Here is a 26,738-nt window from a genome sequence, read left to right as displayed (position 1 = left end):
AGACACTTTGCTTCAAAGCGACTTCAATGAACTCTATGTAGTGTTATGAGCCCACACACCTTATTCACCAGGGTAACTTACACCACTAGACACACTACTTACACTGGGTCACTCATCCATACATCAGTGGAACACACACACACACTCTCTGACACTCACACACTATGGGGGAACCTGAACAGCATGTCTTTGGACTGTGGGAGGAAACCAGAGCACCCAGATGAAACCCCCACAGACACGGGGAGAACATGCAAACTCCACGAAGGCTGAGTGGTGATCAAACCCACATCCTCTCGTACCACCCAGGTGCTGTGAGACAGCAGCGCTACTCGCTCTGCCACCATGCCGAATTCCTCCAGTAAGAATACCCTGCAGTTTAAGATGCTAAATAATTGCAAGTTGCTCTTCAGTGAAGGTGTCACCTAAATAACGTAATAATGAAGTCACAACACACACAATAAAAAAGTCTAAGATGTTCCTTGTTGCTCTATGGAATATTGTGTCTCCATTATTTTTTCTGTTTTCTGGTTGATGGTCAAGACGCCCAAAATTGCACCAGGTTTATTGATGGATTTCGGATATGCAGGTGGTCCTACTGCGAGGCGCCGTGCTGGAATCACACCGACTGCGATACATTTTAAGGTTTCCCAGCCTCCTTGTTTATCCTGCGTCTCATAAATTAAGCCCAAAGGCGTTGCTAATGGGACAGGGCAGGGACCTCCAGGAACTATTGCGAGCAGATGGTGAAAAATGAGGTGGACAAGTTTCTGCACCGTTTTCAGTACTGAAATATAAAGCTTCAGGGCTCTTGCAGAGCACAGAATGATGTGTGGAACCGGTACTGTGGTAACAGCATAATTAGGGTTATACGATTGGGAAGTATATGTGGAGTTTATTATTTACTCTTACATTTACTTATTTAGCAGATGCTTTTCTCCAAAGCGACTTCCAATGAACTCTATGTAGTGTTATGATCCCACACACCTTATTCACCACGGTGACTTACACTGCTACTTATACTGGGTTACTCATCCATACATCAGCAGAACACACTGCCTCCATCACTCACACACTATGGGGGAACCTGAACAGCAAGTCTTTGGACTGTGGGAGGAAACCAGAGCACCCAGATACACTATTTACACTGGGTCACTCATCCATACATCAGTGGAACACACACTCTCTGTCACTCACATACTATGGGGGAACCTGAACAGCATGTCTTTGGAGTGTGGGAAGAAACCAGAGCACCCAGAGGAAACTCACACAGACACGGGGAGAACATGCAAACTCCACACAGGCTGAGGAGGGATCGAATCCACATTCTCTCACACCACCCAGGCACCGTGAGACAGCAGCGCTACACGCTGTGCCACCATACCACTCTGTACTCTACCAGTACATGATTTTATACAGAATAGCTCGGGTCACAGTTTTACCCTGTTTACGCCCTTGCGCATCTTAAACCGCTCAGCTGCCTATTTAGACCCAACTCTTAATATTCAACACAACATGTGCAGAAGTGTGTGTTACTGTGACGTAAATTCCCTCCTTCCGCTCCAGTCCTCTATCCAGGCACGGTCTGGGGGTCGAGCGGAGCTGCGCGTGGACCCTCCCCGTACCTCGTTGGAGTGGGTGCGGTTCTGGTGCTTGGCTCGGTCGGAGGCGTTGGAGAACGCCTTGTTGCAGCCTTCGTGCTCACACACGTAGGGCTTCTCGCCCGTGTGGGACCTCAAGTGGGTCTTGAGGTTCTCCAGTCGGGAGTAGGCCTTCAAGCAGCCCTCGAACTGCGGAGAATCAAAAGAGTGCAGTTAGCCCTTGGTATGATTGAGCACTTCACGAGCAGTTAGGCATGATGCGCCACACATTGACACGGAGCATTCCCTGGGATAGGCCTACGTGCTGCACTTTCACTTCCCCTAGCATTTTCTGCGTAATTTGTTATTCCTATGATGGCGGCTCGCGATACTCGTAATTGGCAGGCAGCGTGCAAGAGTACCGAATTAGATTAGCTCAAAAAGCTGATCTAACTTCTGTTCTTCAAAAAAAGTCTTTTGCAGTTAAAACTGCAAGAGATGAAATGAATGCACAGGGGACTGTCCAGCTATAGGTCCTAGTAAAAACCCACACTGGCTTTTCTGACTTTAATTACACTCCCTGCCCTTCTTCTCGCAACCACCTTAGGGAGGTTTCTCCAGTTTTTCTTTTTCTCAGGGAAATCACAAGTTGGCTTCATGCATGAGCTTTGAAGCATCGAACCACAGAGCGTCGAATTTCTTAGCTTGTACTGCGGTACGTGGTGCGTTCCGTGCAGATGAGACATTAAGGGAGGGATCCTTGAGCGCCCTGTTCGGGACGTCCTGCAAACCTCACGAAACATCACGTCCGTCTCTTGAACGGCTGTCTTGCATGTCTTTCAGGCAAACTGTTCTTTCGCTGAATCGGTAGGATCATCGCCGACTGCTGAGGCTGTGATTTTACGGGCACCTGCTCTCTTTGGTTCTCCGCAATGTCCCAAGTTAGAGATTGTGCTCAGGTAGGGGAAGGGCGAGTGCTCTGGAGTCGAAATGGGCTCATGGAAACCACTCACTTGCTTTTCACCGTAAGGAAGGGTATGGAAGCGGTTTACATTACTATTTCAGTACGTCTTTGGACTGCGAGAGGAAACCTGAGCAAAGGCAGGAAGAACACGCGCAGAACTCCGCACAGAGTTAAGTTCCAATCTAAAATGACAGAAGTACGGCCTGGGCGCTGAGACACAACAGCTCTACTTGTGCACCCCGTGCTGCTGGTGGTGTGAATTTCGGGTTTTTTGGACCTTATACTGGTATGGGCTACTTTTTATGCAAAGAGCATGGCGAATACTTGGCTTTCTACACTGTTGACTCTGAGTCCTGCTTGTTGGCTTTTTCTCTGCAGTTTAAGGGGACATTGACTTCAACAGGCTTCTTTGCGTACGCTTTTGTGCTTGCGAAGGGGAGCGGCGGCACTGTTTCCGCATGCATTAATGCATCCCTGTCCGAATTCCCCCCGGCGAGCCGCCAGTCACTCACCGTGCACTTGTGCGGCTTCTCGCCCGTGTGCCGTCGCATGTGGACCACCAGCATGTACTGGGCCTTGAACGGCTTTTGCTCGCGTGAGCACTCCTCCCAGCGGCACACGAACTCCTTCTTCTCCCCATGGATGTGCTCGTTGTTGATGTGCTGTAACGGTGCGAACACGAGCGGTGTAAAAACATGTAAAGCTAAGGCCCCCATTGACAACTTGCAGCCAGGAATTTGTGACATGGTTTCTCCATTATGCAGGTTCTTAGAATGTCTCTGGATTTGAAGGTTGCAGGTTCGATCCCCACCTCCAGCTGTTGTACCCTTGAGCAAGGTACTTACCCTAAACTGCTCCAGTAAAATTACCCAGCTGTATAAATGTGTAAATAATAGTAAATAGCTTAACACTGTAAGTGGCTTTGGAGAAAAGTGTCAGATAAATGTAATTATCTCAGAATTCTTCCTAAATTTCCTGGAACGTTTTACATTTGGAGGGGGGGGGCGCGGCAAGTTTGGCCAGGTCCCGCTCTCCGATGGGTCTGAGGTTCGAGTTCTGCTTGGGGTACCTTGCGATGGACTGGCGTCCCGTCCTGGGTGCGTCCCCTCCCCCTCCAGCCCTGCACCCTGCGTTTCCGGGTTAGGCTCCGGTTCGCCTCGGGAGAAGTGATTTCGGCCAGTGTGTGCGTGCGTGTGTTTTACATTTTTTGATCTTTAAAAGTCCTTTCAGAAGCGAGCCCAGCGGTACATCTTTTGATTAATCCGACCGTTCCCATCCTGATTATCCCGTGGTGTTAAAAGAGCGCAGAAGCCATTGTTGTGGGACAAGAGGGTTGTCAAGAGCTCCAGCTAATAGAGGCTTGTGAAGACAAACTCATAATTTCAGGTTCTCGCGCAGAATCTATTCATTTAAGGAAGGAGAAGTAACGCCATCAATCAGATTTGCCAGCATGTCTACATCTGTCGCGCTGGAATGAAAGGATCTCATGGTGATGTTTTCTCGGCGCGGACATCAGCAGGCGGGAGACCGGTCCTTCGATACTGGCCCGGTTACATTGCCAGAGCACAGCTCGGTTATCTGCCAAATACCTGCTCTTTTCTTTCTGCTGGACCTTGAATTGCTCGTGCTTGAGGAGGTCACATTGAGCAGGATAATTTGAGTGAAATGGACCATTGTTTTGTTGGTTTTTTTCACAAAACAAAAGCAGGGCAGAAAAAACGGGTCAGAATGTGAATTCCACATCTCAGATCAATGTGGTGCAGTGATTGTTTACAGAGGTGCCTGAAGTTCAGCTGTCATGAAGAAGTATTTTTTTTTGCCCCTCTTGCCTTTCCGTGCTGGGACTTGCACGGCCTCTACGTGGCCAGTTGCGGTACAGTTACCCGAATCCTACCGCTTGCTGTGACCCTTTCATTAGTCCCCTCCCGCAAAAGCCGTGATGGGTCAACGGGCCTGGGAGGGAGGGGGTCAGGCTCACATCTCTGACCGCCTGCAGGCTCACGTTTCACGGAGACGACCGAGTCTCATCCTGCGACGAGCATCCGAAAAGTCCCGCACGCCGCACTCTCACGGATCGCAGACGGTGGCCTTCGTTACGGTCCGCGTCCGTGGGCAGTTCACTGCTGGTGAAATGCAACGCCGTGTGTGTGTGTGTGTGTGTGTGTGTGTGGCTGGGAAACAGTCCTTTCCAGCTTGTACTACTCATATCCCCAATAAGTATCTGTACCCATAATTATGTGCTAATTGGTCATTATTTTTTCTTTCCTCACAACAGCCAGGATGTTGCTTATGCTGAGTGAGGAGCACAGAGTGAGGAGGGGGATGGGGGCATGGCGGGGGTGGGTACAGGCTCCGCACTGCTTATTTACCCCACAGTTCCCCCTTTCTGTTCTGCTTGAGCAGCTGTGAGGAATGCAATAGAGACACTGGCCCTTGGGCTCAAGTCCTCACATGTCGAGATACGCCAACCCAGCAGCCCTTTTTTGGCGGGGGGGCACGGTCGTATAGCTCCCTGCGTGCCAGACCTCTGGAGATGTAAATTACAACATTTCCAGCAAGTTTACTTCTTGACTGGATGCTGTTTGTGCCCAGAGAATGAATGAACCAGTTGATGGCGAATGGTGGTAATACAGTATTTTATCAAAATGCTTCCACACTTAGATATAATAGTGTCAGTGAGCCTTCTATGTATAAAGTTAAGAGCTGATGTTTTTCAACTGACATACATTTTTTACACCTGCCAAACCGTCGCTCGGACCGATAGTCCCCGTTTTCGCTCGCAGCAGGATAGGAAAATTCGAAGGACGAATTGGGGATTTCTCACTAATAGTTAAGACAGTTCGATTGCACTTATATCTTATATATATAAGATATAAGCACAGCTGGTAGTATAGGTTGATTGGGGTAGCTGGTAACGTAGTGGTTAGCGCTACTCCCTTTATACCCAAAGGTTGCAGGTTTGAGCCTCACCTCCAGCTGTTGTACCCTGGAGCAAGGTACTTACCCTAAACTGATCCAGTCAAATTAGGTAAATAACTGTAGGTAGATTAACACTGTAAGTTGCTTTGGAAAAAAGCATCACCTAAATGAATAAATGTGCTAGAACTTGTAGTAATTTCTACAGATTCATGCCCGTTCTCCTCCAGAATATCTGGAAGAAAGCTACGCTCTGCTTTACGCACACAATCCCGCACGGATGCGCACACACCCGCATACGGGAGCGGCTACTCTGTACGGGTCTGGAAGGAATTAAAGGTTGACCTGAGCTCGAACCCAAGGACAGCACGAAATCTTAGGAGCGTCTATGTGCTCACACACTGAGAATGCAGGGCCTGTCCTGTTCATCAGGCTGCTTTAACAAATAAAACCTGAAGGTGGGGGAGCGTTAGAGTCCCCTCCCAAAATGACAAAAGATTTAGATTGGGCTTTAGGGGTCAAAGGTCAGGATGCTTGTAGATGCAGAGGTCATAGGTCAGTGCAAAGGCCAGGGTTTGGTACCGGTGCAGCTGTGCTGCCAAGACTGCTGTTCCACCACAAGTATCAACAGGCCTTTTGAGATGCATCAGATGACTTTCTGGCAGGAGACATTCCTGTCTGTACATGCAACAGTGCTCTGTCATTCAAGGAAGTTGTTTTATGACATTTACCTGATGCATTTTCCAAAGCAACTTGTAATGTTGAAGGTACAATTAGTTACCCATTTATACAGCTGCATAATTTCACTAGAGCAATTTAGGGTAAGTACCTTACTCAAGGATACTACAGCTGGGATTCAAACCTGCAACCTTTAGATCCAGAGGCAGCAGCTCTAACCACTACACTAGTAGGACTGAGCTCACTTACAACACAGCTTCCAAATTGCACTTGTGACTAACCTTCAAAAGCATGGCCCATACACACTGCCTTGATGTGAGATCGTTTATTCTGCACCACAGGCAGCCCGGTACAGAGGTACCCAGTAGTTACTTGTGCAGGAGCAAACTTGGAAGACAAATACACCGTATCTGTCGACGTTCAAGGTTCAGTGTGTTGTTCACTGATGATGCCGCGGTACCCCGGTGATTTTACCCTCAAGCAGTCCACCTCCCCAGCCCGTCAAAGAGGACCGCAGCCACTTACGTGCACCAGCTGTTCCTGCGTGTCGTACTCCTTGGTACATCCCTCCCAACGGCAGTTGGTCTCGTACACGGTCTCTGGCTCCTGCCTGCACTCATCCTTGTCCAGGTCCTCCTTGAGGTCCAGAAGGCCACCTAGCTGGTCCTGGCACAGCGAGAGGTCTCGGTGAGGCCCTGTGCACGTTTATCACGTCTTTGACGTTCTTGGCCAACGGTTAACTCCTAAAGAGGGCTGATTTGCGGCTGGCGTTCGTGGGACAGCTTGCCGAACAGGGCAGCGCTAGATTGCTTGGGCACATTGAGTCTTTTATCAGCGCTTCTCAGAAATTTTAATGCTTTCCAGCAAAGCTACAAAAGCCTGCTTTGGGTTCCGGACCTTAACGTGACACACAACGATGTTCCTCGTAGAGCGTGAAACCCTTGTCCCTGAAAGGTAGGGCTGGTTCCGGTGGCGGCGGTGACACGCGGCCTGTCTTTCGGTCCTACAGCCGCGCCGCTGCCGGCCCCCGCGGTGCCCAGCCTGCTGACGGCAGCATGTTCGTCTGCACCCCAAGCGCTGTCTTCATCAATTTTGCCGGCCCCAGGGCGACGCCGCTCACCACCGGCCCCATGCATCACAGCCCCGAGCCCGCGTCTGGATTGCAGAGAGGGGCCGTGAATTTGTCAAAAAAAAGGTGGGGGGAAGGGGGTGAGAAGATGGAGGGAGTAGGTTGGGGGAGCTACGTGACAATAACGGCCAGCCCCATATTTCATTAAAATAAAGCGCTCCGGTACAGTTTACAGTACAGTGGTCGCAGAGGAAAAGGAGGGAAAAACGAATGGTGGCAAAGCTCTCATCACCAGGAGTTTTTCTTTCAGTCGGCAGGAAAGGGGGCCAGGGGACCAGGCGGCTCCCATGGGTTGCGTGTTGCGCCATTGATCACCAAACGGCATTTCAGGGAGAAAAAAACACGTTTCGTGGATAACAGGATGCTTGGCGGTGGGGAGAAATGCTATGGGGGACGAGACTATTCCAAAGAGCACGAGTACAAAATAAGAAGCTGTTTCTCCGTTTTGGTTCAGAGTATACATTGTGCAGCTTACAATTTGGCACTTATTTCTTTCTTACCACAGCAGGCTTGGAAATTTCTTTAGATCCTTCAATCATAATCCTTTGGCATGCTTGCATTATAAATTGCTGCAAAAATGTAACTGGTTGAAAGTACAAAAAAATCCAAGTAAACAAGGTATCAGCTGAGCGTTTACAGCCTCTTACAGAAAAAAAACAAAAACATACAAAAGCATTCACCTCCAACAGATGCATAATAGCAATTTGTTTCATAATGAAAATGCCTTTATGCGGCGACTCGTGTGACGTACACCGGTTCATGTGGTGCCGTGGGACAAAGGGACTGTACTCTACAATCACATGCCTGCATCCAAATCTCTCCTTCCGTTGATGCAGCGCACTCTTTATGTTGTTCTCCGAGATGTTCGTCGCTTCGGAGACGGACATCAGATAAATGGAAAAATGTAAATGGGAATTTAAAGATAACTTGCATTATTCGTGTCGCTTTCAGTATTTTGATTTGATAATGTCCAGAAATGGATGGAAGACTTATTATTCCATGTCTATATTGTCTTTGCTCATCAAATAGCTAAGAGTTCGGACACAGCATAACGTAACGATACGGGACGAAACTCCGTGTATTGATTAAGAAGCGCCGAAAGATAAACACTTTGCTATCTGATGTGGCCCTCGCTCTCACGCCTATGAAAGATGATCGTGGCCTGGCTGGGACTCTTATCAAGGTTGCTTTACCTGAGAGCAGGGGGAGGGTGGCTGAGGACCTTCGACCTCCGTCTTCACCTTCGACCTCTTGGTCGTCATGGGGTTGACGGTACTGGTTACGGCCGAGTCGCTGCCAGAGTTCTAGAACAAGAAGGGCGACGGCGAGATGAGCGGTCGGAACAAGTTTCCATTTGGCGAGGACCTCTTTTACACTACGTCTCCACTCTTTGCGATACTTGCAGCTGAGATTTGCACAGATCTCTTGGCAGAGATCGCGGAAACGGACAGCCGAGCTACCACCCAACGGGCGCATGTGCAGCTGACCACTTGTGTCATTCATCCTGGGTTTTGGATAACGCCCGGAATTACGGAAGTGGTCCGCAGAAGTGCATAGAAACGTGTTAGTGATTTTCATCCCCCGGCTTGGACTCTGCGTGTCTGCGTTTCGTGTCCTGAAACTAGTAAGGGGTGGTGGCGGTGGTGGTGTGGGGCAGGCTGTGGCCGGGGTACGTGAGTGGGGGCTAAGTTCTCTACCCTGTTCTTTTTCCTTAGGAGTTTATCTTCACAAAGGCCAATTCAAGTGCCTTGCAAGGGGACAAAAACAGCCGAAACCACAACAGTTAGATGCCCTGCATAAAGAGCAGGCGCTGTTTCGCTCTTATACAAACAAGAAAATAGGGGGAGGACAAAATTTGTGCTTGAGAGACCACATGAAATCATGGAAAATCAGACACTGCAAAGTTCTGCCTCAATCAGGGTTTTTATGCTGAACTCCACCAGGAGGCCTTACCTTGCTGGACTCATTGCTGTTGTGGGTGGCGGTGGGGAGGCAGGAGAGGCCCAGGGCATGCTGTCGAGAAGAGAAGGTGGGTGACGGCTGCAGGAGGGGCGGGGTGTGGCCGAAGGCACTCAGACCCCTCTGCTGGGAGAGGAGTTGCTGGTAGGCCACAGGGTTGATGGGATGCGGGAATGGGAAGGAGGGGCTGTGGAAGAGAACAATAATCAGGTCATTAACTTGACTGGCTGCTTGCTTCTCGCTGTTGTTTCCTCCAAGAAATAATACCATTATTTACTAGAGTTCTTTAACTAGAAGTCCGCAATGTGTATGTCAGGATGGCTGAGTGGTCTAAGGTGCCAGACTTAAGGCTTAATGCTTTCTAGTGGGATGGGTGTTCTGGTCTCCCAAAGGAGGTGTGGGTTCAAATCCCCCTTCTGACAAGCGTTTTGTGGGTGGCATGGTGGCACAGCAAGTAGCGCTGCTGTCTCACAGTGCCCGGGTGGTGCAAGAAAATGTGGGTTTGATGCCCGCTCAGTCTATGTGTGTTTGTGTGTTCTTCCTGTGTCTGTGTGGGTTTCCTCCCATAGTCCAAAGACATGCTGTTCAGGTTCCCCCATAGTGTGTGAGTGACAGAGAGAGAGAGTGTGTGTGTGTTGCACTGATGTATGAATGAGTGACCCACTGTAAGTAGTGTATCTAGCAGTGTAAGTCACCGCAGTGAATAAGGTGTGTGGGCTCATAACACTACATAGAGTTTGTTGTAAGTATATGAGTGATCGCTATTATCAGCATGAATGTGGTATAAATTAATATGTAGAAAAGTATTGATGGCTGGAGGACCGTTCTGTTTACTGCTACTGTACAAGATGATTTACCTTATGCCCCCGACGGAGAGGTGGCCGTACGAGCTGCTCGCCGCTGAGCTGCTGCGGGAATTGTTAATGTAGGCCACCAGGGAATTCGGTGAGGTGCGAATCATGGTCTGCAGGTCGATGCTGGCGTCCGACAGGGGCGAGATGGAGAGGGCGCGCTTGCGGCTCAGTCTGGGGGTCAGCCTGGGGCTGGGGAAGCGGGACACTGTAGGGCACACAAAGAAAAAAGGGGTGTCAGGAGCATCGTCAACCATTAACACCCCCCCACCCCCCCAGCTTTGTTTCCACCCCATGACCACAGAAGAAGGTGGAGCCAAGAGGGACAACCCCCGTCCCCAATTCTGACATGAGAAGCACACCTGCGCGTAGAGGAATCGCAAAGAACTGAGCAGCAGCCATCCTCCGGTCGTGAATCATCGTCCGGTACCGCAAATCAAAACCGCTTCTTTCGTTGTATGGTCTGAGCGCATCGCACAGGAGGAGGCGCTCTCTTACAAACACAACCGGGGTTATGAATGTTTACAACTCTGGGATGATTTGCTTGAAGCACAAATGCAGCGAGTCACTCCCAGCTTCCCCGCGCTCTCCCGTTCCACACACTGCTATTTCTGGGTTCCGGAGCTCAGGTGGAAAGCTCCGGTCGGGACTGCGTGATTGATGCTCATGCAGCCTCCCCCTGACACGGAAGCCCCCCTGGAAACAGCGCGCCGCTATCAATAAGTGGCCAAGATTGATTTCCGGCTAATACCGTAACAGTTGTACAGAAGGCGCGGAAACAGAAGAGCTCATCTCCCAGGTGTCCTGCGCAAATGCTGCAGTGAAAGTAACATGAGGACATACTGAAAACTTCCGTAAAAAAAAAAAAAAAAGAAGTTAAAAAACTTTAAACTGCAATTTAAACAATATGTGAACAGAACACTTGGATGGACGATTTGGCTTAAGCCAGTGTGTGCGTGTGTGTGTGTGTGTGTGTGTGTGTGTGTGTGTGTGTCTATATTTTTGTTTCCGCTTAACAAAAGGTTATTCGCCGGAATCATAACTTTTGTCTAAAAATGTTTCACTTAAGCCGAGGAGATAAAGATCGTTTAAATACTTACAGCGCAGAATATCATTTTGTGAAAAAGACTCGACAGCCACCAGTAAAGTTCGTGGAATTATGGGATTTCAACGTTGTCATCATAACAAATCCATAATCAAATATCTCCAGAAGAAACACATTGTTTCTTTGAACCACATTTCTTTTCAGATCTGTTTTCAGATACGCCGAAAAGTAAGTATAAGAGAAATTATGAAAATAAGTAAGCAACTCTCAGTTTTTGTTGTGAAAACAAGTCTTGGCATCACATGTGTGCCACAAAGAAGCATATTTGTTGTTAGAGCAAAAAAAATTGATTACCATGAGACTTGGCAATGAATCACTTTATCTTCATAATCTTTCACATTCTTAGTCCTTATTGAGATTCAGATCTTCCAATGGACAATTAATTGTTCCCAATAATTTACAGCAATTACTAAGATAAGTATCTCACTGTGGCTGCTACATTTCAGAATGTTAAATGGAGGCAATTTGCAGAATTGATTTCAATCAAAAAGGTAGTCTGTTCTTGGTGGGCCGTGTTCTCTTCTGTTTCTGTCGCTTTACTTTACAGCAAACAAGGGAAAAATTCTTTCGACAGTTCGACGCAGCATTTAAAATAGCGCTTTCCTGCAGCTATTGAAAACGTTCCTACTTTATTGTCCATTTTGAGCTTTAGCATTTCATTTCTGACTGACCTCAACTTGTTCCCTCGCTAATCCTGAGTGGCGGCCTTTACGGAGGACCACATTTCTGCCTAGAGAACGGTTCCTATCGGGAACGGTTCCGACGGACTGCGTTCACCGTGCTTTGCAGAAATCTTAAAGGTGTCGGCGGAAAAGGAACAAACACAGACAGCCCTCCTCTTACGTAAATTCGACTCACATGCCGTATATCCGGATTTACGTGAAAAATTCCCGGCACGCGCGTTTACGGACAGCGCTTACGTAAAACATCCAAAATACGTTAAGTGTAAGTCGGCGTGACCAGACAAGGCAGGAAGCTGCATCTCCCCAGTTCCAGCGCGTTTTGAGTTGCGAATGTATCTCCTCTCGTTGGTGTACTGCTTTTTCCCATATTTTTTTACCCTTTTCAATACCTGGTGGTAAACGTGCACTTGAAGGATATTCACTTACCGAAAGGGTCTTAACACTCACCTCTTCCGGACTCAGTTTGACAATGATCTACTAAGTTCATGTAGCGTGTAAATGTTCGTGGTCTACAACTTTGAAATCATCCCTGTTAAACAATGGATAAACCTTTACACAACTACTTCTATAATATAACGAAAATGTTTATATATACATTAAAAAAAATACTAGGAAGTAATCGTCAATATTGTGATAAAGTTTTATGCAGCTACTCGTGTGATGAACGTTGGTTCATATGGTGGAAAGAAAGAGACAAAGTACCTACTTAAGAATAACACGTCTGCATCTAAGTGTCTCTTCCTGCTCATGTAATGAACACTGTATTTTCTATGAGATGTATGTCGTTTTGGAGAGAAGCGTCTGATAAATGAATAAAATACACGTAAGGAAAATGAGAACCGTCTCACAAGCGGACAGCGGTCGATCTGGAGATGGAATTGAAAATAATAAGGAAGTATGAAGGTGGACAAAGATGATCGCCTATAGCATGGGAACCAGGTTTAGCTGTATCGACTATAAATATGATAGTGAAGGATGCTGCACGTATAAAGGAGCGGTGAAAGGAACGGCTAGCATGAAATCAACGATAATTACGAAGAAACGTCAACGTGGAATAACTGAGATGGAAAAATTATTCATGCTGTTATGTTGAATGTTGGGCGAGGAGGGGGAATCCGACACACGTAACTTTTGACTTACCTAAGGGGTTGAAGAACGGTCCGTTCGCGTAGGTCGATGGGCGTCTGTATGCGTCACTTACGTACAGTGACATGACTTGCCAGATACCCTTTTTAGAAGCTTGCTTTGTTCAAATAGGTATCAAGTCTATAGAGGAGAGGCAGTTGTATGGTGCAGATGAAGCCAAGCAACATATTAGAGCTAGAGGTGGATTACAAAGCAGCGCCATAAGAAGCGCGCACAGCTGTCCTTCCGGCGCTGCCCTAGAGGGACAGCTTGGACAGAGTAGGAAGGAAACAGCCATCGCTTTCGGACTCAACCCTTGCCTGGTCCTCGTTGGGCCGCAGCCCCAGAAGCTTCCCCTCAAAACCGGTCCATTGACAGAGAGCAATAGGAGGGTTAGCGCTCTCCAACAGGAGCTTGGATGATTCGGAGGGAGCTGAAGCCAGAATGTGGTGGGATGGAGCTGTGACAGGTAGTAAGATCGTAGCCAAAGGCGCTGGAAACGGGTAGGCTGCGGCAGAGCCAGGCAGACGAACACGGATGATCCCTCCACAAGGCAAAGGTAGCTAATGAGATAGCAGTTTGTAGATCTGTTGACGCCGAAGAGTTTTTCAGCTCAGGTTTGCATCGTACACACGGCTCTTTTGTTCGGAGACAGGGATGAGGTGTTCGGGAGCAGCGGTCTTATTCATCTCTGTTTCTCCTGCACATCTCTGGGGAGATGTTTATTAAATGTGCCACTTCCCTTGATAAATGGGGAAATGGAGAGCAGTCTTCTGCTTTGCCTTCGTGCTCCCCCTTCCAAAAGCTTCCCCCTCATACACACAGGTGATTTATTCCAGTGACCGCTGTTCGGCCAGCGGGTTCCCTGCCCCACAGCCACTGCCCGTTTGGGGGAGTTCGAGATGTGCGCCTTATTTCTACCTGTATACACCCAGTGCAGAAAAAGGGCCATTAGTGGGTCCCAATGCAAAGAAGAGTGCGGGGGAAAGATTTTGGGCGTGTAGGGAAAGCCCCATGGAAACTTGCGAACCACACATGGTACCACATGTTGTTTCCGGACAGTTTGTCCTCTCCATAATCCCGTCCATTCCTCTCCGGCTTTGTGGATGAGGGAGCAACAGTCTTATAATTACATGTTTGGGTGCATGCTTACGAAACCTGTAATTACTGTACCCATCGGCCATGCTGCTGTAATTGGAAGAGTTTTGTAGAAAATAAAACTATTTGACAGAAAGGCTCTGTTGCGTTTCCAGACTGCTTCCCAAGCCGAACGATGAGTCGCGTCTCTTTGCCGGCGTACCGGTGCGGCGCACGTTCACCTGCGATGCTTCGGTCTCCTGGGGGACAGCAGTCAGACCACACATCGTGGCAGAGCAGAGAAATCGGCAGCTATTTGCAGCCTCTTTGTCTGCACGGAGGGCTCTGCTGCGCTTCTTCCAGGTGGACGTTCCTTCTTACTGCTCCCGCTTGAAGGTGCGTGCAGGGCTTCCCCAGACGGAGCGAGGTGCGCCTCCTTCGGGCTCGAGCGCAGGTCATCCTTGGAAGATCAGGTGCGACACCTCCGTGCAGGCTCAGAAGCAACGCCTCTGCGCCGTGAGCGGGCGGCACGCCCTGGCCGAGTGGCTTTCCGGCACAGTCCGCGTACTACGGTGTTATTTACTTTGCCAAGTGCGTATAGCGAGTGCTGTTTTCAAAATCTGTTGCCTGGATCTGCAATAAACCCACAGGCCCTTAATCCAACAAGCTGCATATTTATTTGTCTGCGTGTGTTTGTATGTGTTTTTGTCAAGTGGCAAAGGTGAACACTTGTTACCGAACACAGTACCTAAGCTCTGGCTTCAGAAATGGAAACATTTTCCCTGGCTGCGCCTATTGTTTAGGGAGCACGATCATTTTTTCCCATCGCCTTCTAGATGCAGATTATTTCGCTTCATTTCCCCCCCTCCCTTCTGTTCGCCTAAGCCGCTCTGTATGAGACAAGGTAGCTTTCTTTCACTCTGGTATTGTGGGAAGGAAGGACAGGAGCTGTGAAAGGACTTATGTAAATCTCGCGGTGTCTGGAAGACACATTATCATAGCGTTGCCCGGGTTGTGCGGCGCGTTCAGCTAAGCGCTGGGCCTTCTTTGGAATAAACCGGCCATTAGTGATGGATTTATTTATTGATCCAACCGAGCATTCGATGAGCGCTGTCCTCGAGCAGCCCGTTTCTTTCATTTACTATGAAAACAAGTCCCTTCAAAACAAGACACCCGTACCTAATTTACTTGAAACGTAAATCAGCTACGCGCCAACCAGGCCGCTACGCTCCTCCACATCTGCCCGCTTGATGGTCCCACGTACGAAAGGTAAAGCACGGAGGCTCTCGGTTCTGGCTCCTTTGCGGTGAAACGACCTCCCCCCGTCACTCAGAACTGCTGAATCTCTGTCCACATTTAAAAAGGGTCTGAAAACTCACCTTTTCCAGACCCACTTTGCCCATCATCTCGTAAGTTCGTGTAATGGATAAATGTTCATGCACCATGACTTTAATATGATGCCCGGATAAACCTTTACGCAGCTACTCCTGTAACGTAACGTAAATGTTTATAAATCTCAAAAATAAAAAAAAAAATATTAGGACGGCGATCGGGTATCGTCAATATTCGGAAAAAGTTTTATGCAGATACTCGTGCGATGAACATCGATTCATATGGTAGAAAGAAACTAACTGCACTTAAGAATCACACGTCTGCATCCAAGTGCTTCTTCCTGCCAATGTAATGAACACACTGTATTTTCTACGAGGTGTTCGTCGCTTCGGAAAAAAGCATCTGCTAAACGAATACACGTAAATGTAAAAGGTTCGTAAAAATTTCATCGTGGAAATGCGTTGCCCTCAGCGAAAACCCTTCCACGGAAGATGTGAGCCGTTCGCATTAGTTGCGCGAGCGGTCGCCGAGCGGTCGCCGAGCTTTCAAACCGTGAAACGCACCCTGCCGCTGTGACCCGCGACACGCAGCTGCCATCGACAGCCCACCGACACACCCCTCCGCACGGCGCGAAAGCGTTTCAGCGCACCGAAGCTGCGTCTGCCAGCCTTCTCATTGTTCGCCTGTGTACGTTTGCGCTTTAACGGCCCCGTTTAATTGTTCTGCGCCTGACGCCCGTGTCATGGGGAAAGTGCGGATATGTTGGACGGAAGAAGAGCTACGGTAATTCAGCGCAGAGGGCCTGGCAGGCCGCAGGAAACCTGGCCAAGGCAACAGCTGCCTCCACTACCTCAGCCACGGGCGCTCTGTTGTTGTGGTATTTCACTCGGAATAATTATGCTCTCTGTGGACGGGATGGGAGAATAACCCTGGAAAGCACTCAAGCCAAGGTTCTGCAGTACGAGACAATGTGTCGGTTTCAGCTGGCAGTTATTTGTCGTATCATTATTTCGCAAACGGTATCGCGCAGAATCCGGTTACTTAAAGGGCGGAACGCTGAATTTGCGTCTCGGCGTAAGAAAACTCAGCCTTATCCGTGAATTTTTATCTCGGGTTTTGCCGTGGAAACTTCGCTACCGCGACCGTTCCTCCGAAAGGTGGTTCGTGTCGGCGCCGTGGACGGACATTAATGCGCTTCTATGCGACCGGTGACCGCTGTTCACCGTCAGCGTCTCTGCTGTGCCTGGCGACCGATGCGAATGAGAGGGCTTCATTGAAGGCTTGTGGTGGGTCTGCAGAATTTATTAGTGCATAAATTGATATTAAAGGCGTGCATAAATTTATCGGTGCTCCGTGCCAAAGCGATGGAGATGGAGATGCATGTTTACGGCTCCTCTCAGCAAAAATGAAACCCTTCATCGAGGTGTTTCCCCTTGAAGTAATTAGCCAGGCCGGGCCGGGCTCTGTCAATACCGCATCTGTGCGCGGGGCCGATTCGGCCCGCGGCCCCAGCGGCCCTCGCTCGGGGACGGCCCGGAGCCAAGAGGCGTCGAACCCGCTGAGAGGGAAAACAAAACAACAGACTGGGGCAAGGAGAGGCGGCGCAGGGCGGGCTGCAGTCTGTGGGTGTTTAAGCAAACAACACGGGGGCTGCCTCGGTAAACAGCCGTGGGCAAGCGCCGCGTGTTTTTCCAACCGCGGCACGGCGGTCCGCAGCGCTGGAACCGGGGACCGTCAAAACCCCTACTCCACCCCCTCCCCCCCCAACCTCCGAAACGCCGAACTTACTGCCGAACCCCACCGCCACCCTCTGAAACCTCCAGTGCGTTTGGAGTTGGACATGTCCCAGTGAGTCAGCTGTGCCCCGGCGATCCGAAGGGTTAATATTCCAATGGGACACGGGAAGGATGAGCAACACGCGGAGCCAAGGGGTGAAATGACAGAACATGCACCGAGGAAGCACAAATCAAGCTGATGAATCTGTTGGACTCTTAACCGGTACGATGCAGGCATGACTTGAGGAATTTACGGTAGCGCGGCTAGACAAACTGCACCAGCTTTGCAATTTCGCCGATGAACATTCCTCTTTAAGGTGTGGGTTTTCATGGCGTTTTAAACTTTTCTTTAAAGGGAGCTCTGTGATGGATTAGACTACAACCTGAGGTCCTTGGGGCAGTATTATCCTGGCAAGAATCTGTCTCTCATCTGGACATGTCTACCCTTTTAAGGTGGCAGAGGATGTTGAGGATGAAAGCAGTCATTCATTACAGTAAACAGACCTCCAACCCAACGCTTCCCCCGAAAGGACAATCACCTCATAAATGTCCTGCCTGCCTGATCCGTCCTATTCTTGTTTATGGAAAGTTCTGGTGAAGATCTGAAGTACTGTATATACCTGAAGGGGCTCTCCCTTTTGAAGTTGTTTCAAACGGAAAAAAAAATGTGTTAAACATCCTTATGTTTTGTTGCTCTTGGAGTTTTATCGCTCCCCTTTGGGTCATTCCTTCATACCTCAATGTTACAATGAAAGGGTGGGCCGAAGAAGAATGGCCATCTGAAAAAGAACACCTGCAACTCATCCGCATCTCAACCAAGGGAATACGTTCAACTGAACGCATCATCGATATTCCCTGGGCGATATCAAAATTCCTCTGGAGCTGCAGGTCTGAGTCTCTATGATTTAACTTGTTCAGATGTGCCCAGCTGTCCTGCCACGTTCCGAAGATGTTCTGTTCGTGTTGCGTGCGCTCAGCAATGGACTCTGATGCGATGCCAGCGATACGTGTTGGATTGCAGTGACCCTGAATGGATGAGCAGTTCCATTGTTGTGACTCACCATCCACGGGGCTGATGTAGTCCGGCAGGTGGGTGGCTGCGGCGGCTCCCGTCTGTAGAAGCAGGTCCCCGTAGGGACTCCGGTGACTTGCCATCAGGTGGTAGTACTCTGTTGGGTTGGCCCCCGGTGGGGGCGGGGGCAAGCCGAAGAGTCCGCGCTCCTTCAGGTGCTCGTGTGTCACTGGGGCGGAAGAACAGGGACGAAGGATTTCACCGAAGAGTATCTCACCGTTCTTTGAGTTGTGTACCCAGCGTGTTCAGCTTTAACAGTGTGTGATCAGCACTTTCTATCTGTGTTTTCAGCTAAGAATTTTGAGTTGTCTGCCTAACACGGGCCCCCATGTTCCCTTCCAGTTTTGCTCAGCTCAGTATCCCAGGGTCAACAAATGTGCCCAGTAAAAACACCCCTTAACGCATCGGGAGCGATAAGGGGTTTGTGTGATTTTGTTTTATAGGGTCCACCTGTTTACCAGGAGTCCATGTATGGATCAGCCGTCCTCTGTGCCACGGATGGGGGGGATCCCGCTCCGTTTTGGGAAAGCGGGGTCAAGGGTGGTGACCTTCACAAAGTTGCTTCATGGGTCACGGTGACACAGGCTCTCAGGAACAGTTAGGTGTGTTAGGCCGTAAAGGAGAATGGCAATGTGTACATGCCCTCCTCGCGGCTGGTGCTCGACTGCAGCCCCCCCCCCGTCATTTGCTCCCTGGATCATATCACTGGGCTGTATGAGCTCATTGACCCAAAAGTCAGCGAGCAGCAGAGACCCCAGTGTGGCCCCATTGAGACTGGCTGCTTAGTCAGGACATTTCTGAGCAAAGGATAAATATTTAGGACAAATCATACATCATGAAGGTCCTGGAAGAGTGTGTTCGTGCCTAATGTGACATCAATAAAAACATTAACACAGAGAAACCATTTCGGCTTTAACTTAGAGTACAGCTGCTGTTTTTCGAAATAACGGATCATATAAAACTGATTTATATATCCTCTTTTGTCCAAAGCAACTTCCAATGAACTCTACATAGTGTTATTAGCTCACACACCTTATTCACCACAGTGACTTACACTGCTAGATACACTACTTACACTGGGCCACTCAGCCATACATCGGTAGAACACACACACTCTCTCTGTCGCTCACACGCTACGGGGGAACCTAAAGAGCATGTGTTTGGACTGTGGGAGGAAACCAGAGCACCCGGAAGAAACACACACGGACACGGAGAACAAACTCCACGCGGCGTGAGCAGGGATCGAATCCCCGTCCGCTCGCAGCACCCCGGCACTGTGAGACAACGGCGCTACTCGCTGTGCCACCGTGGTTGAGTTACCAGAGCTGTGGCCACTTCCTGTTTGAGTGTAATGCTCGAGAGAGGCCTCAGTCCAAACGGGGTATATTTTCTAGGTTAGCAGTGTGTTTGTCACCTCTTCTCATCTGCATTCACTTGAAAATTCCGGTAGCTTCCCATCTTTTCCCCCCCGTCTCTCCCCGTCTGACTCGCGCACACTGCCGTATCAGCGGGGAGATCTCCTGCGCGCTGCTTATTTAACTTTAAAAGTGTGCAGAGACATTACTGTTGACAGACTGTAAAACGTGATTTATTTCCTGTTCTGATCCTCGCCTCAACCTGTTATTGTAATTCTTCTCGGAAGAAAGAGCTGTCAGCACATCTAAGCAAATCTGGGGAATTCGGTTAGGTCTGTTTTCCTTTATTAATTTCCAATAGCAGCCTCTGTCACCCCACCCTTACTGCCCGAACACTAAAGCTCAGAGAAGTTCAAAGTCTTGCGGAGCTGTATCTGTGGAGGACTAATTGAGCACTCTGGGGCGATGCTGGTAAGGGCACTATATAAAAACTAACCGAATTTAATTGAAATAATTCAGTGGGTTGGGTATTTTAAGTGGGTGCGATTTCAAACGCAAGTTCGTACGCTGCCCTGTGATGCAGTCGCTCTCCAGCAAGAGCATTATCATCCGTACGGCTACAAAAGATGGAAGTGTTACGTGTTCACCTGCTGCCCATCTCCTGTTTCTCAAGATTGTAAAGGCTAGACATAAAAACTGTATGTTATGTAACGAAGCTATTTTAATGCAAATGCATGTTGTTTCTATAGATTCTTTCAATCCCGTTAAATAGATCAAAATTACACATTTATTTACAACGTAGCAGATGCTTTTGTCCAAAGCAACTTCCAGTGAACTCTATGTAGTGTTATGAGCCCACACACCTTATTCACCGTGGTGACTTACACTGCTAGATACACTACTTACACTGCTCACTCATCCATACATACATCAGTGGAACACACACACACTCTCTGTAACTCACACACTATGGGTGAACCTCAACAGGGTGTCTTTGGATGGTGGGAGGAAACCAGAGCACCCAGAGAAAACCCACACAGACACGGCGAGAACATGCAAACTCCGCACAGACTGAGCTGAGAGCAATCCCATGTTCTCTCGCACCACCCATTCGCCGTGAGACAGCAGTGCTACTCACTGTGCCACCGTGCCGCCCAACATATGTATTGTGCATTGGGTCGTGCTTCTTATGGTTACAGACTGCCGAGTGTACCGCAAAGCTTCTGTATTTGGCGAAGACACAGCAAGGATACCCCTTCCCTTCTTCATCCCTTCCATCTCTTCCAACCCCACCCCTAGTGCGGTCGGCCTGCTCACGCTCAGCTGGGCTCAGGCCTCTTGCTGCAGAGATCATGGAGAGGGTGGGACTGCTGTGGACGGAACGGAGGTAGTGCTCCATGTGGGGGCTGACATAGGGGTGTGTCGGGTTGAAAGGAGACTCCCCTGTCCCAGAAGCGTGGGGTGACAGGCGGATGAGGGATATGTCCGAGATGACTGGGCTTCCCGACAACCCCGGAGGTCTGAGGGAGAGAGGAACACAACGTTACTTCATCATCATTACCTCATTCTTGTATCTGTACTGCACAATATAATGTGGTGTGTGTCCGTGTGTGTATGCGTACGGACAATGTTATACGCACTGTGCGTCCGTACTTTTGTCAATTACCGGAATATATACAAAGTACAGTGATGCTGTGGTAGGTAGGAGCCCAGGCTACACCACCACCACCCAGACTGATGGCTGCACCTGGGAGCAGCGAATAAATCCAGTTATAGATTCTGTTTAAAGAGACTGGACTTTTTCAGAGGAAATGAATTATGGAGTTTGAGGGAGAGGGAGAACCTTTGGTAGATGAAAGCTAGAGTGTTTTGTCTATTGGACCTGAGATGTGCACCGGTGAATCGGTAGCGATGACAATATTTGGCTCTCTGGAGCTTCATTAGCTTGACGCATTCGTCCAAGACGACGGAAGGTTCTAGATACACTAAACTCTCTACAGTCCAAAGTGATACAGCTAGCAATATCGTACTTTGGAGAAAAGCCTTTACTAAGTGAATAAATGTAAATGTCTTGTGCTCTTCAACAGTTGAGAGCCACGCGAAATCCAGCTTCGGCCTTCATAAACGCAAGGAAATGCCTCGTACGGTGAAGCTCGGGTGTCAAATGAAACTCCTCGTGCGGCTGAATTCTCGTAACGCGAACGGGCGTATCTCGGGGTACGACTGCTCTTGAATCCATTGTTCCTGCTGTCGCATTCATTCCTCCTGTTACAGTGATCGTTCCTTTATTCATTGTTACCGTCTGGGTGCTGGAGTCAACATGTGTAGAGCATGTATCAAATTGCTGAACGTGTTTATACAAGTTTGTTTGAGGCAAAGAAAGAGATTTTGATGACAGGAGGAAATAATGTGAGTTTAACCCTCTACCTGTTTCGTGTCAATCGATTCTGGTGTGCTCGTGCATTCTGGCTGGTTGAACCAGAGAAATTTTGCAGTACTTCATATAGAATTTAGTTTTTAAAAAAAGTAAATCCACTCTTAGCATGATCTCCCTTTACCATGCAGTGACAGTGGGTTTCATTCTGCACCCCCAAACCCACCCATGTGTTCAGCATGGAGTCATACTGTCTCTGAGAGTTAAATATGACCTTGATAGCAAGGTAAATCAGATCTGTGCATGAATCTAACTGGCTGTGTATTCTGATACAAACTCTCTTCCCGTCTGCTGCTTATTTCAAGATCGCAACTGAGATCATGTCTGCTTCTGTTCTTAGTCCTATTGTTCTTTGAGCCAGGTAGGATGGGATTAGTTTGAAGGCGGTAAGGCAGGCAGGGTCAAGGAGCAGGGACAGCTCATGCTGGTCTGCTTCCCATGGAGGTGTCACCCGGCATGGGGTCACTGTAATTACAATGGAAGCGGTCTTTACCCGCCTGCTTTGACCCACCCAGTTTGATGAACAAAATACTGGACTGTAATGAAATCCAACTAAATCGCCCAAGGGTTGTCTACTGGACATGAAATGTGTTGTCCTTCCTTTTGGCAGGTAATTGGGCTGCTTCTCTACAAAAACCCAGCCTGTGAACAGCAGTATGTTTGAAACCTTCTGAAGAGTGCACAGCATGTTTGATTGCCTCTTGCTCTTGAGGAGAAAGTGGAGGGGAAGAGGATAGGGTGAGTGGCCCCCTTCTGCACTCCTTTGAAGGTGGGTACTGGTGGGGCTGATATGCACCGAAAAAGACTCGCCCAGCATGCGGATGACAGGGGCAGCAGGGAGTGCTCTTTAGCAAGGCAGGTCTTCCGCCCTAGAAGGAAGAGAGAGCTGGGGTGGGGTTCAGAAGAGCACTGTCTCGCTATGGGCCCCAGGCTGGGTTCTGACACACCGCTGTATACATCGCTGTACAGAAATCGTGGAAACCACGCCACGCTCCTCCCCCCTGCTCTCGACTAGACTCCCTCGGCTCTTGTGACATCGGTGCCGCTCAACACTATTACACAAAGCAGGCCATTTGCGTTTCCTCAAACTTCATTCTTCCTGAATTTCCAGAAGAGGGAAAAAGACAAATGGTAATGAATCTGGGTCTGCTTTTTTTTTTTTTTTTTTTTTTTTTTTGGAGCAGCGGTTTTTGACTCGCAATGGCATTGACGAGTTGCAGGCAGCACAAAGTAGCAGTGTGATATTTTAATTTTTCAAAAAAAAAAAAACATGGAGTTTCACTTGCTGGGAGGCTTTAAAGGAAGCCTGTATTCTCAGTTAGCCAACCCATTGTTGGATGCATGTCTTCCTATCCGCCCAGCGGGAAGGGCCCACGCAGGGCCGTGTGTACAGGCACTGTTCCCCTCTGTACAAAGACAGACCAGTGGGACACCAGAGCCACACTTGCATCCCAGTACCTTTCACTGGTGGGAAGTACATGCGCCATGGTTTGTGGCAGTCAGCTGCAAGTCCCCACTGTTCTTTGCTCAGTTTTTCCAGTTCAGAATCTATCTTCCGTAGGGATGTGAGTCGTCAGCGCGTGAATGTGTTTCAGAGCTCACAATCTGTCATGTCCCATCATTTCCCTTCAATGTTATATGAATTCCAGCTTGAAAATCACTGGAAGCAGCAGACTGTCTCACAGGAAGGTGCCCTTCGAAAGCCTAACACACCTTTACTGCATTTGAAGTATAGGCCGCTTCTCTATGAGTGTCTTAAATCACTGCAATCCACTAAGGGGTGGGGTTGACTCTCAGCCCGCAGTGGTTTTTTGGGTCTGAAAGGTGGGTCTGAGATCCAGAATTCCTCAGGTAGGTTCTGAGTGACCTCAATCTCTCATTTATTTCTAAGCTGCCAAGGGACCAGGCATCCTTGACCCAAACCCCACCAAGTTTCCAGTAAATGCCTGCAGACTACCAGCCCTGTTCCAGTGCCAAAATTCTGCCATCAGCCTTGCAAATGGATGGCAATAAAGAGGTCTCTGTTCAGAAGCTAAGAAGAAACAGACACGCCATCCACACATAACACACTACCCTTCCCTTGTAGGACAGAGTTTCTTGCACATGCACCCTCAGGACTACTATTTGGGTTGAATATTGTCCAGATTTTGCCCCAAAATGGCAACATGCATGCTCTTGTCAGTGTGAATAATTTATGGTGAAAAGGCTGGCTTGGTTGGGTTTACTCTCTCCCCTCTGGCCACACGCTCTTTCATCTCCCATGTCCACCTATCCAGACTGCTTCCACATGAAGGCTGCTGTGGTGGCAGAAGTGGGATCCAGGAGCAAACATCCCCTCAAGGGCTGAACTGACAATCAAACTCACCCATGGACCATCCAGCGGCTGCTCATACAGGACCGGGCCAACCAGGTGGCTTTGGCAATCATTTTTTTCTGTACGGAATGCGCAAAAACATATCTAATTGCAAAAAAAAAGGGTCTCGCACTTCACAAACACGTCACGGCATGAAGGGCCAAGTTCTATGAAAACATGGGCACTTTCTAACAAGCAGTTTAGATTCTCTCCTTTTTAAAAGTTTCGTTTATCATGGCATCTTTTCTTCGTATGAGGTTTTGATTGCCACTGTGAAAACGCGGAACGCGGAGTTATTGAGGTACAGGGCTGGTCAAAAACTGTACGGAAGGGAAGCGGGAGCCTCTTCGCGTGGCCCTGAAAAAACAAGTGTGGTTTGATAATGTGCCCACCTAAACAACTGCATTTCAGACACACTGTAAGATCATATGCTGCTTAATGCATGATGAGGGCTCACAGAAATATGCTTTAAATATTAATCGCATAAATATTTCTGTGTTCTGCCAGCAGACGTATAGTACAGTACTCAGAACGCTTTCAGAAACAAAACCCCCCTCATGGAGACTCCTTAAACCCAGTAGCTCTAAATAAGTAATGCGAAGCTGCAGTTTTAAAGGCGATACCCACGGAATGGCTTGCGTTATTACAGCTCACATTAGCCTCTACTGAGGGAAGGATGTTGCGCCATGTTGGACAGAGTGACCATGAGACCCCAGAAGCATTACCTACGCGCTCTCGGTAATCCCTCTCGAAACGAGGCCTCCTCGGCCGCTTTTTGTGCTCAGTACGTTAAACGGTCGGTATTCAGTGGGCCGACAAAACTCCTACTTAGCATGAATCTGGCAGACTTGATAGAACTAAGACACCATGGATGAAGAGTGGCAGGGAATGCAAAAGTTATCATTCATTCATTCTCCACACCGGACCGCTCTAATGTCTTTGTGACCACGACAGAATACGTTTGGGGAACACGTTTATGGTCTTTGAAGACACAGCATCAACTTGGAATGTAAGAGACTACAGCGAGAGCAAACCGCATTTAAGGTATTTGACGCCTGCCCTCTTTAGTGTGCTTAAAGATTCCAACTTGTACGTGAAGAATATACAGTATATTTAGTAAAATCAAAAAAGTTTATATGACAAAGTGTAGGAATGTACATGTTTATTAAGTCAAACTGTGTTTATACAAAACTGAACACAGTTCCCATGTTTCTCCAAATCAACTTACAGTGTTAGGACACCTACAGTTAGTTACCATTTTATACAGCAGAGTAAATTTACTGGAGCAATTTAGGGTAAGTACCTTGCTCAAGGGTACTACAGGCAGGATTTCAACCTGCAACCTTGGGGTCCAGAGGCAGCGGCTCTCACCGCTGCTCTACCAGAGTTCTGTAGAAGGACAGTAACAGCAGGAAAGATCCTCTGGCTTTGTGTTCTCACTGTAATACACACACACACACACACACACACACACACACACACACACATTTTTAGAGCCGCTTGTCCCATTTGGGGTCACGGGGAACCGGAGCCTACCCAGTAACAGAGGGTGTAAGGCCGGAGGGGGAGGGGACACACCCAGGACGGGACGCCAGTCCGTCGCAAGGCACCCCAAGCGGGACTCGAACCCCAGACCCACCGGAAAGCAGGACTGTGGTGCAACACACTGCGCCACCACACCCCCTCACTGTAATATATTTTATGGAAAATCAAATACCAAATAGATATACGACAGATTATGAAAAATTAGATTCTAAAAATATTCAGTCACCATATTTCTCTTTTTCTACTGCCTCGCTGTTTGTTCAACGAGGAAGAAACAGACATAATTGAATGACTGGAGGACAAAGCCGGTGAAAATACCATCTGTTTAAAGTGAAATGCGCTCGGACACAATTTAGTGCAGGACGTGTGTAAGGACTTTTTGATTTGACTTACGATGGTTCGACTTGTGATTTTTTCGACTTTACGATAGTGAGCTGGTGATAGACATTCAGTAGAAACTGTACTTCGAATTTTGAATTTTGATTTTTTCCTGGACAAGCGATATGTGGTGCGATACTCTCTCGCGATGCTGGGCAGCGGCAGCGATCCGCATCTCCCAGTCTGTCACGCGGTCGCTATACAGATACCCCCTTGTATCTACATTGTGTTTTGTGTACCATAATGTCACAGAAAAGCCCATCTGTGTCTCCTGCTACTGGTGGGAAGAAGAACAGGAAGGCAGTTACTCTACAGGAGAAACTCAAGATAATTTCCCAGCATGAAGGCGGCAAACCCGTAATGGCCATCCCACGTATGCTACGCTATGATGGTCTGTAGGTTGGGTGTGTATTACATTTCGTGGCGCGTA

General features: G+C 48.5%; 1 protein-coding gene across 4 annotated transcripts in view; it reads right to left on the bottom strand.

Annotated features, from left to right (window-relative positions):
• gli2a (GLI family zinc finger 2a) overlaps positions 1–26,738 on the bottom strand; it is an 86,068-nt gene that overhangs the window by 6,877 nt on the left and 52,453 nt on the right. For all 4 annotated transcript variants that reach the window (XM_029256721.1, XM_029256719.1, XM_029256722.1 and 1 more), the window contains 8 exons: positions 20,916–21,118; positions 18,233–18,412; positions 10,081–10,282; positions 9,218–9,410; positions 8,458–8,568; positions 6,661–6,801; positions 3,054–3,203; positions 1,623–1,787 (listed from right to left, as the gene is read on the bottom strand). In XM_029256721.1, the coding sequence (XP_029112554.1) occupies positions 1,623–1,787; positions 3,054–3,203; positions 6,661–6,801; positions 8,458–8,568; positions 9,218–9,410; positions 10,081–10,282; positions 18,233–18,412; positions 20,916–21,118 (1,345 nt within the window). The remainder of the gene's footprint in view (positions 1–1,622; positions 1,788–3,053; positions 3,204–6,660; positions 6,802–8,457; positions 8,569–9,217; positions 9,411–10,080; positions 10,283–18,232; positions 18,413–20,915; positions 21,119–26,738) is intronic.

The sequence above is a fragment of the Scleropages formosus genome, chromosome 12, assembly GCF_900964775.1.
Source record: "Scleropages formosus chromosome 12, fSclFor1.1, whole genome shotgun sequence".
Lineage (NCBI taxonomy): Eukaryota > Metazoa > Chordata > Actinopteri > Osteoglossiformes > Osteoglossidae > Scleropages > Scleropages formosus.
The sequence above is the reverse complement of the archived record's forward strand: the minus strand, read 5'-3'. Positions and strand labels throughout refer to the sequence as shown.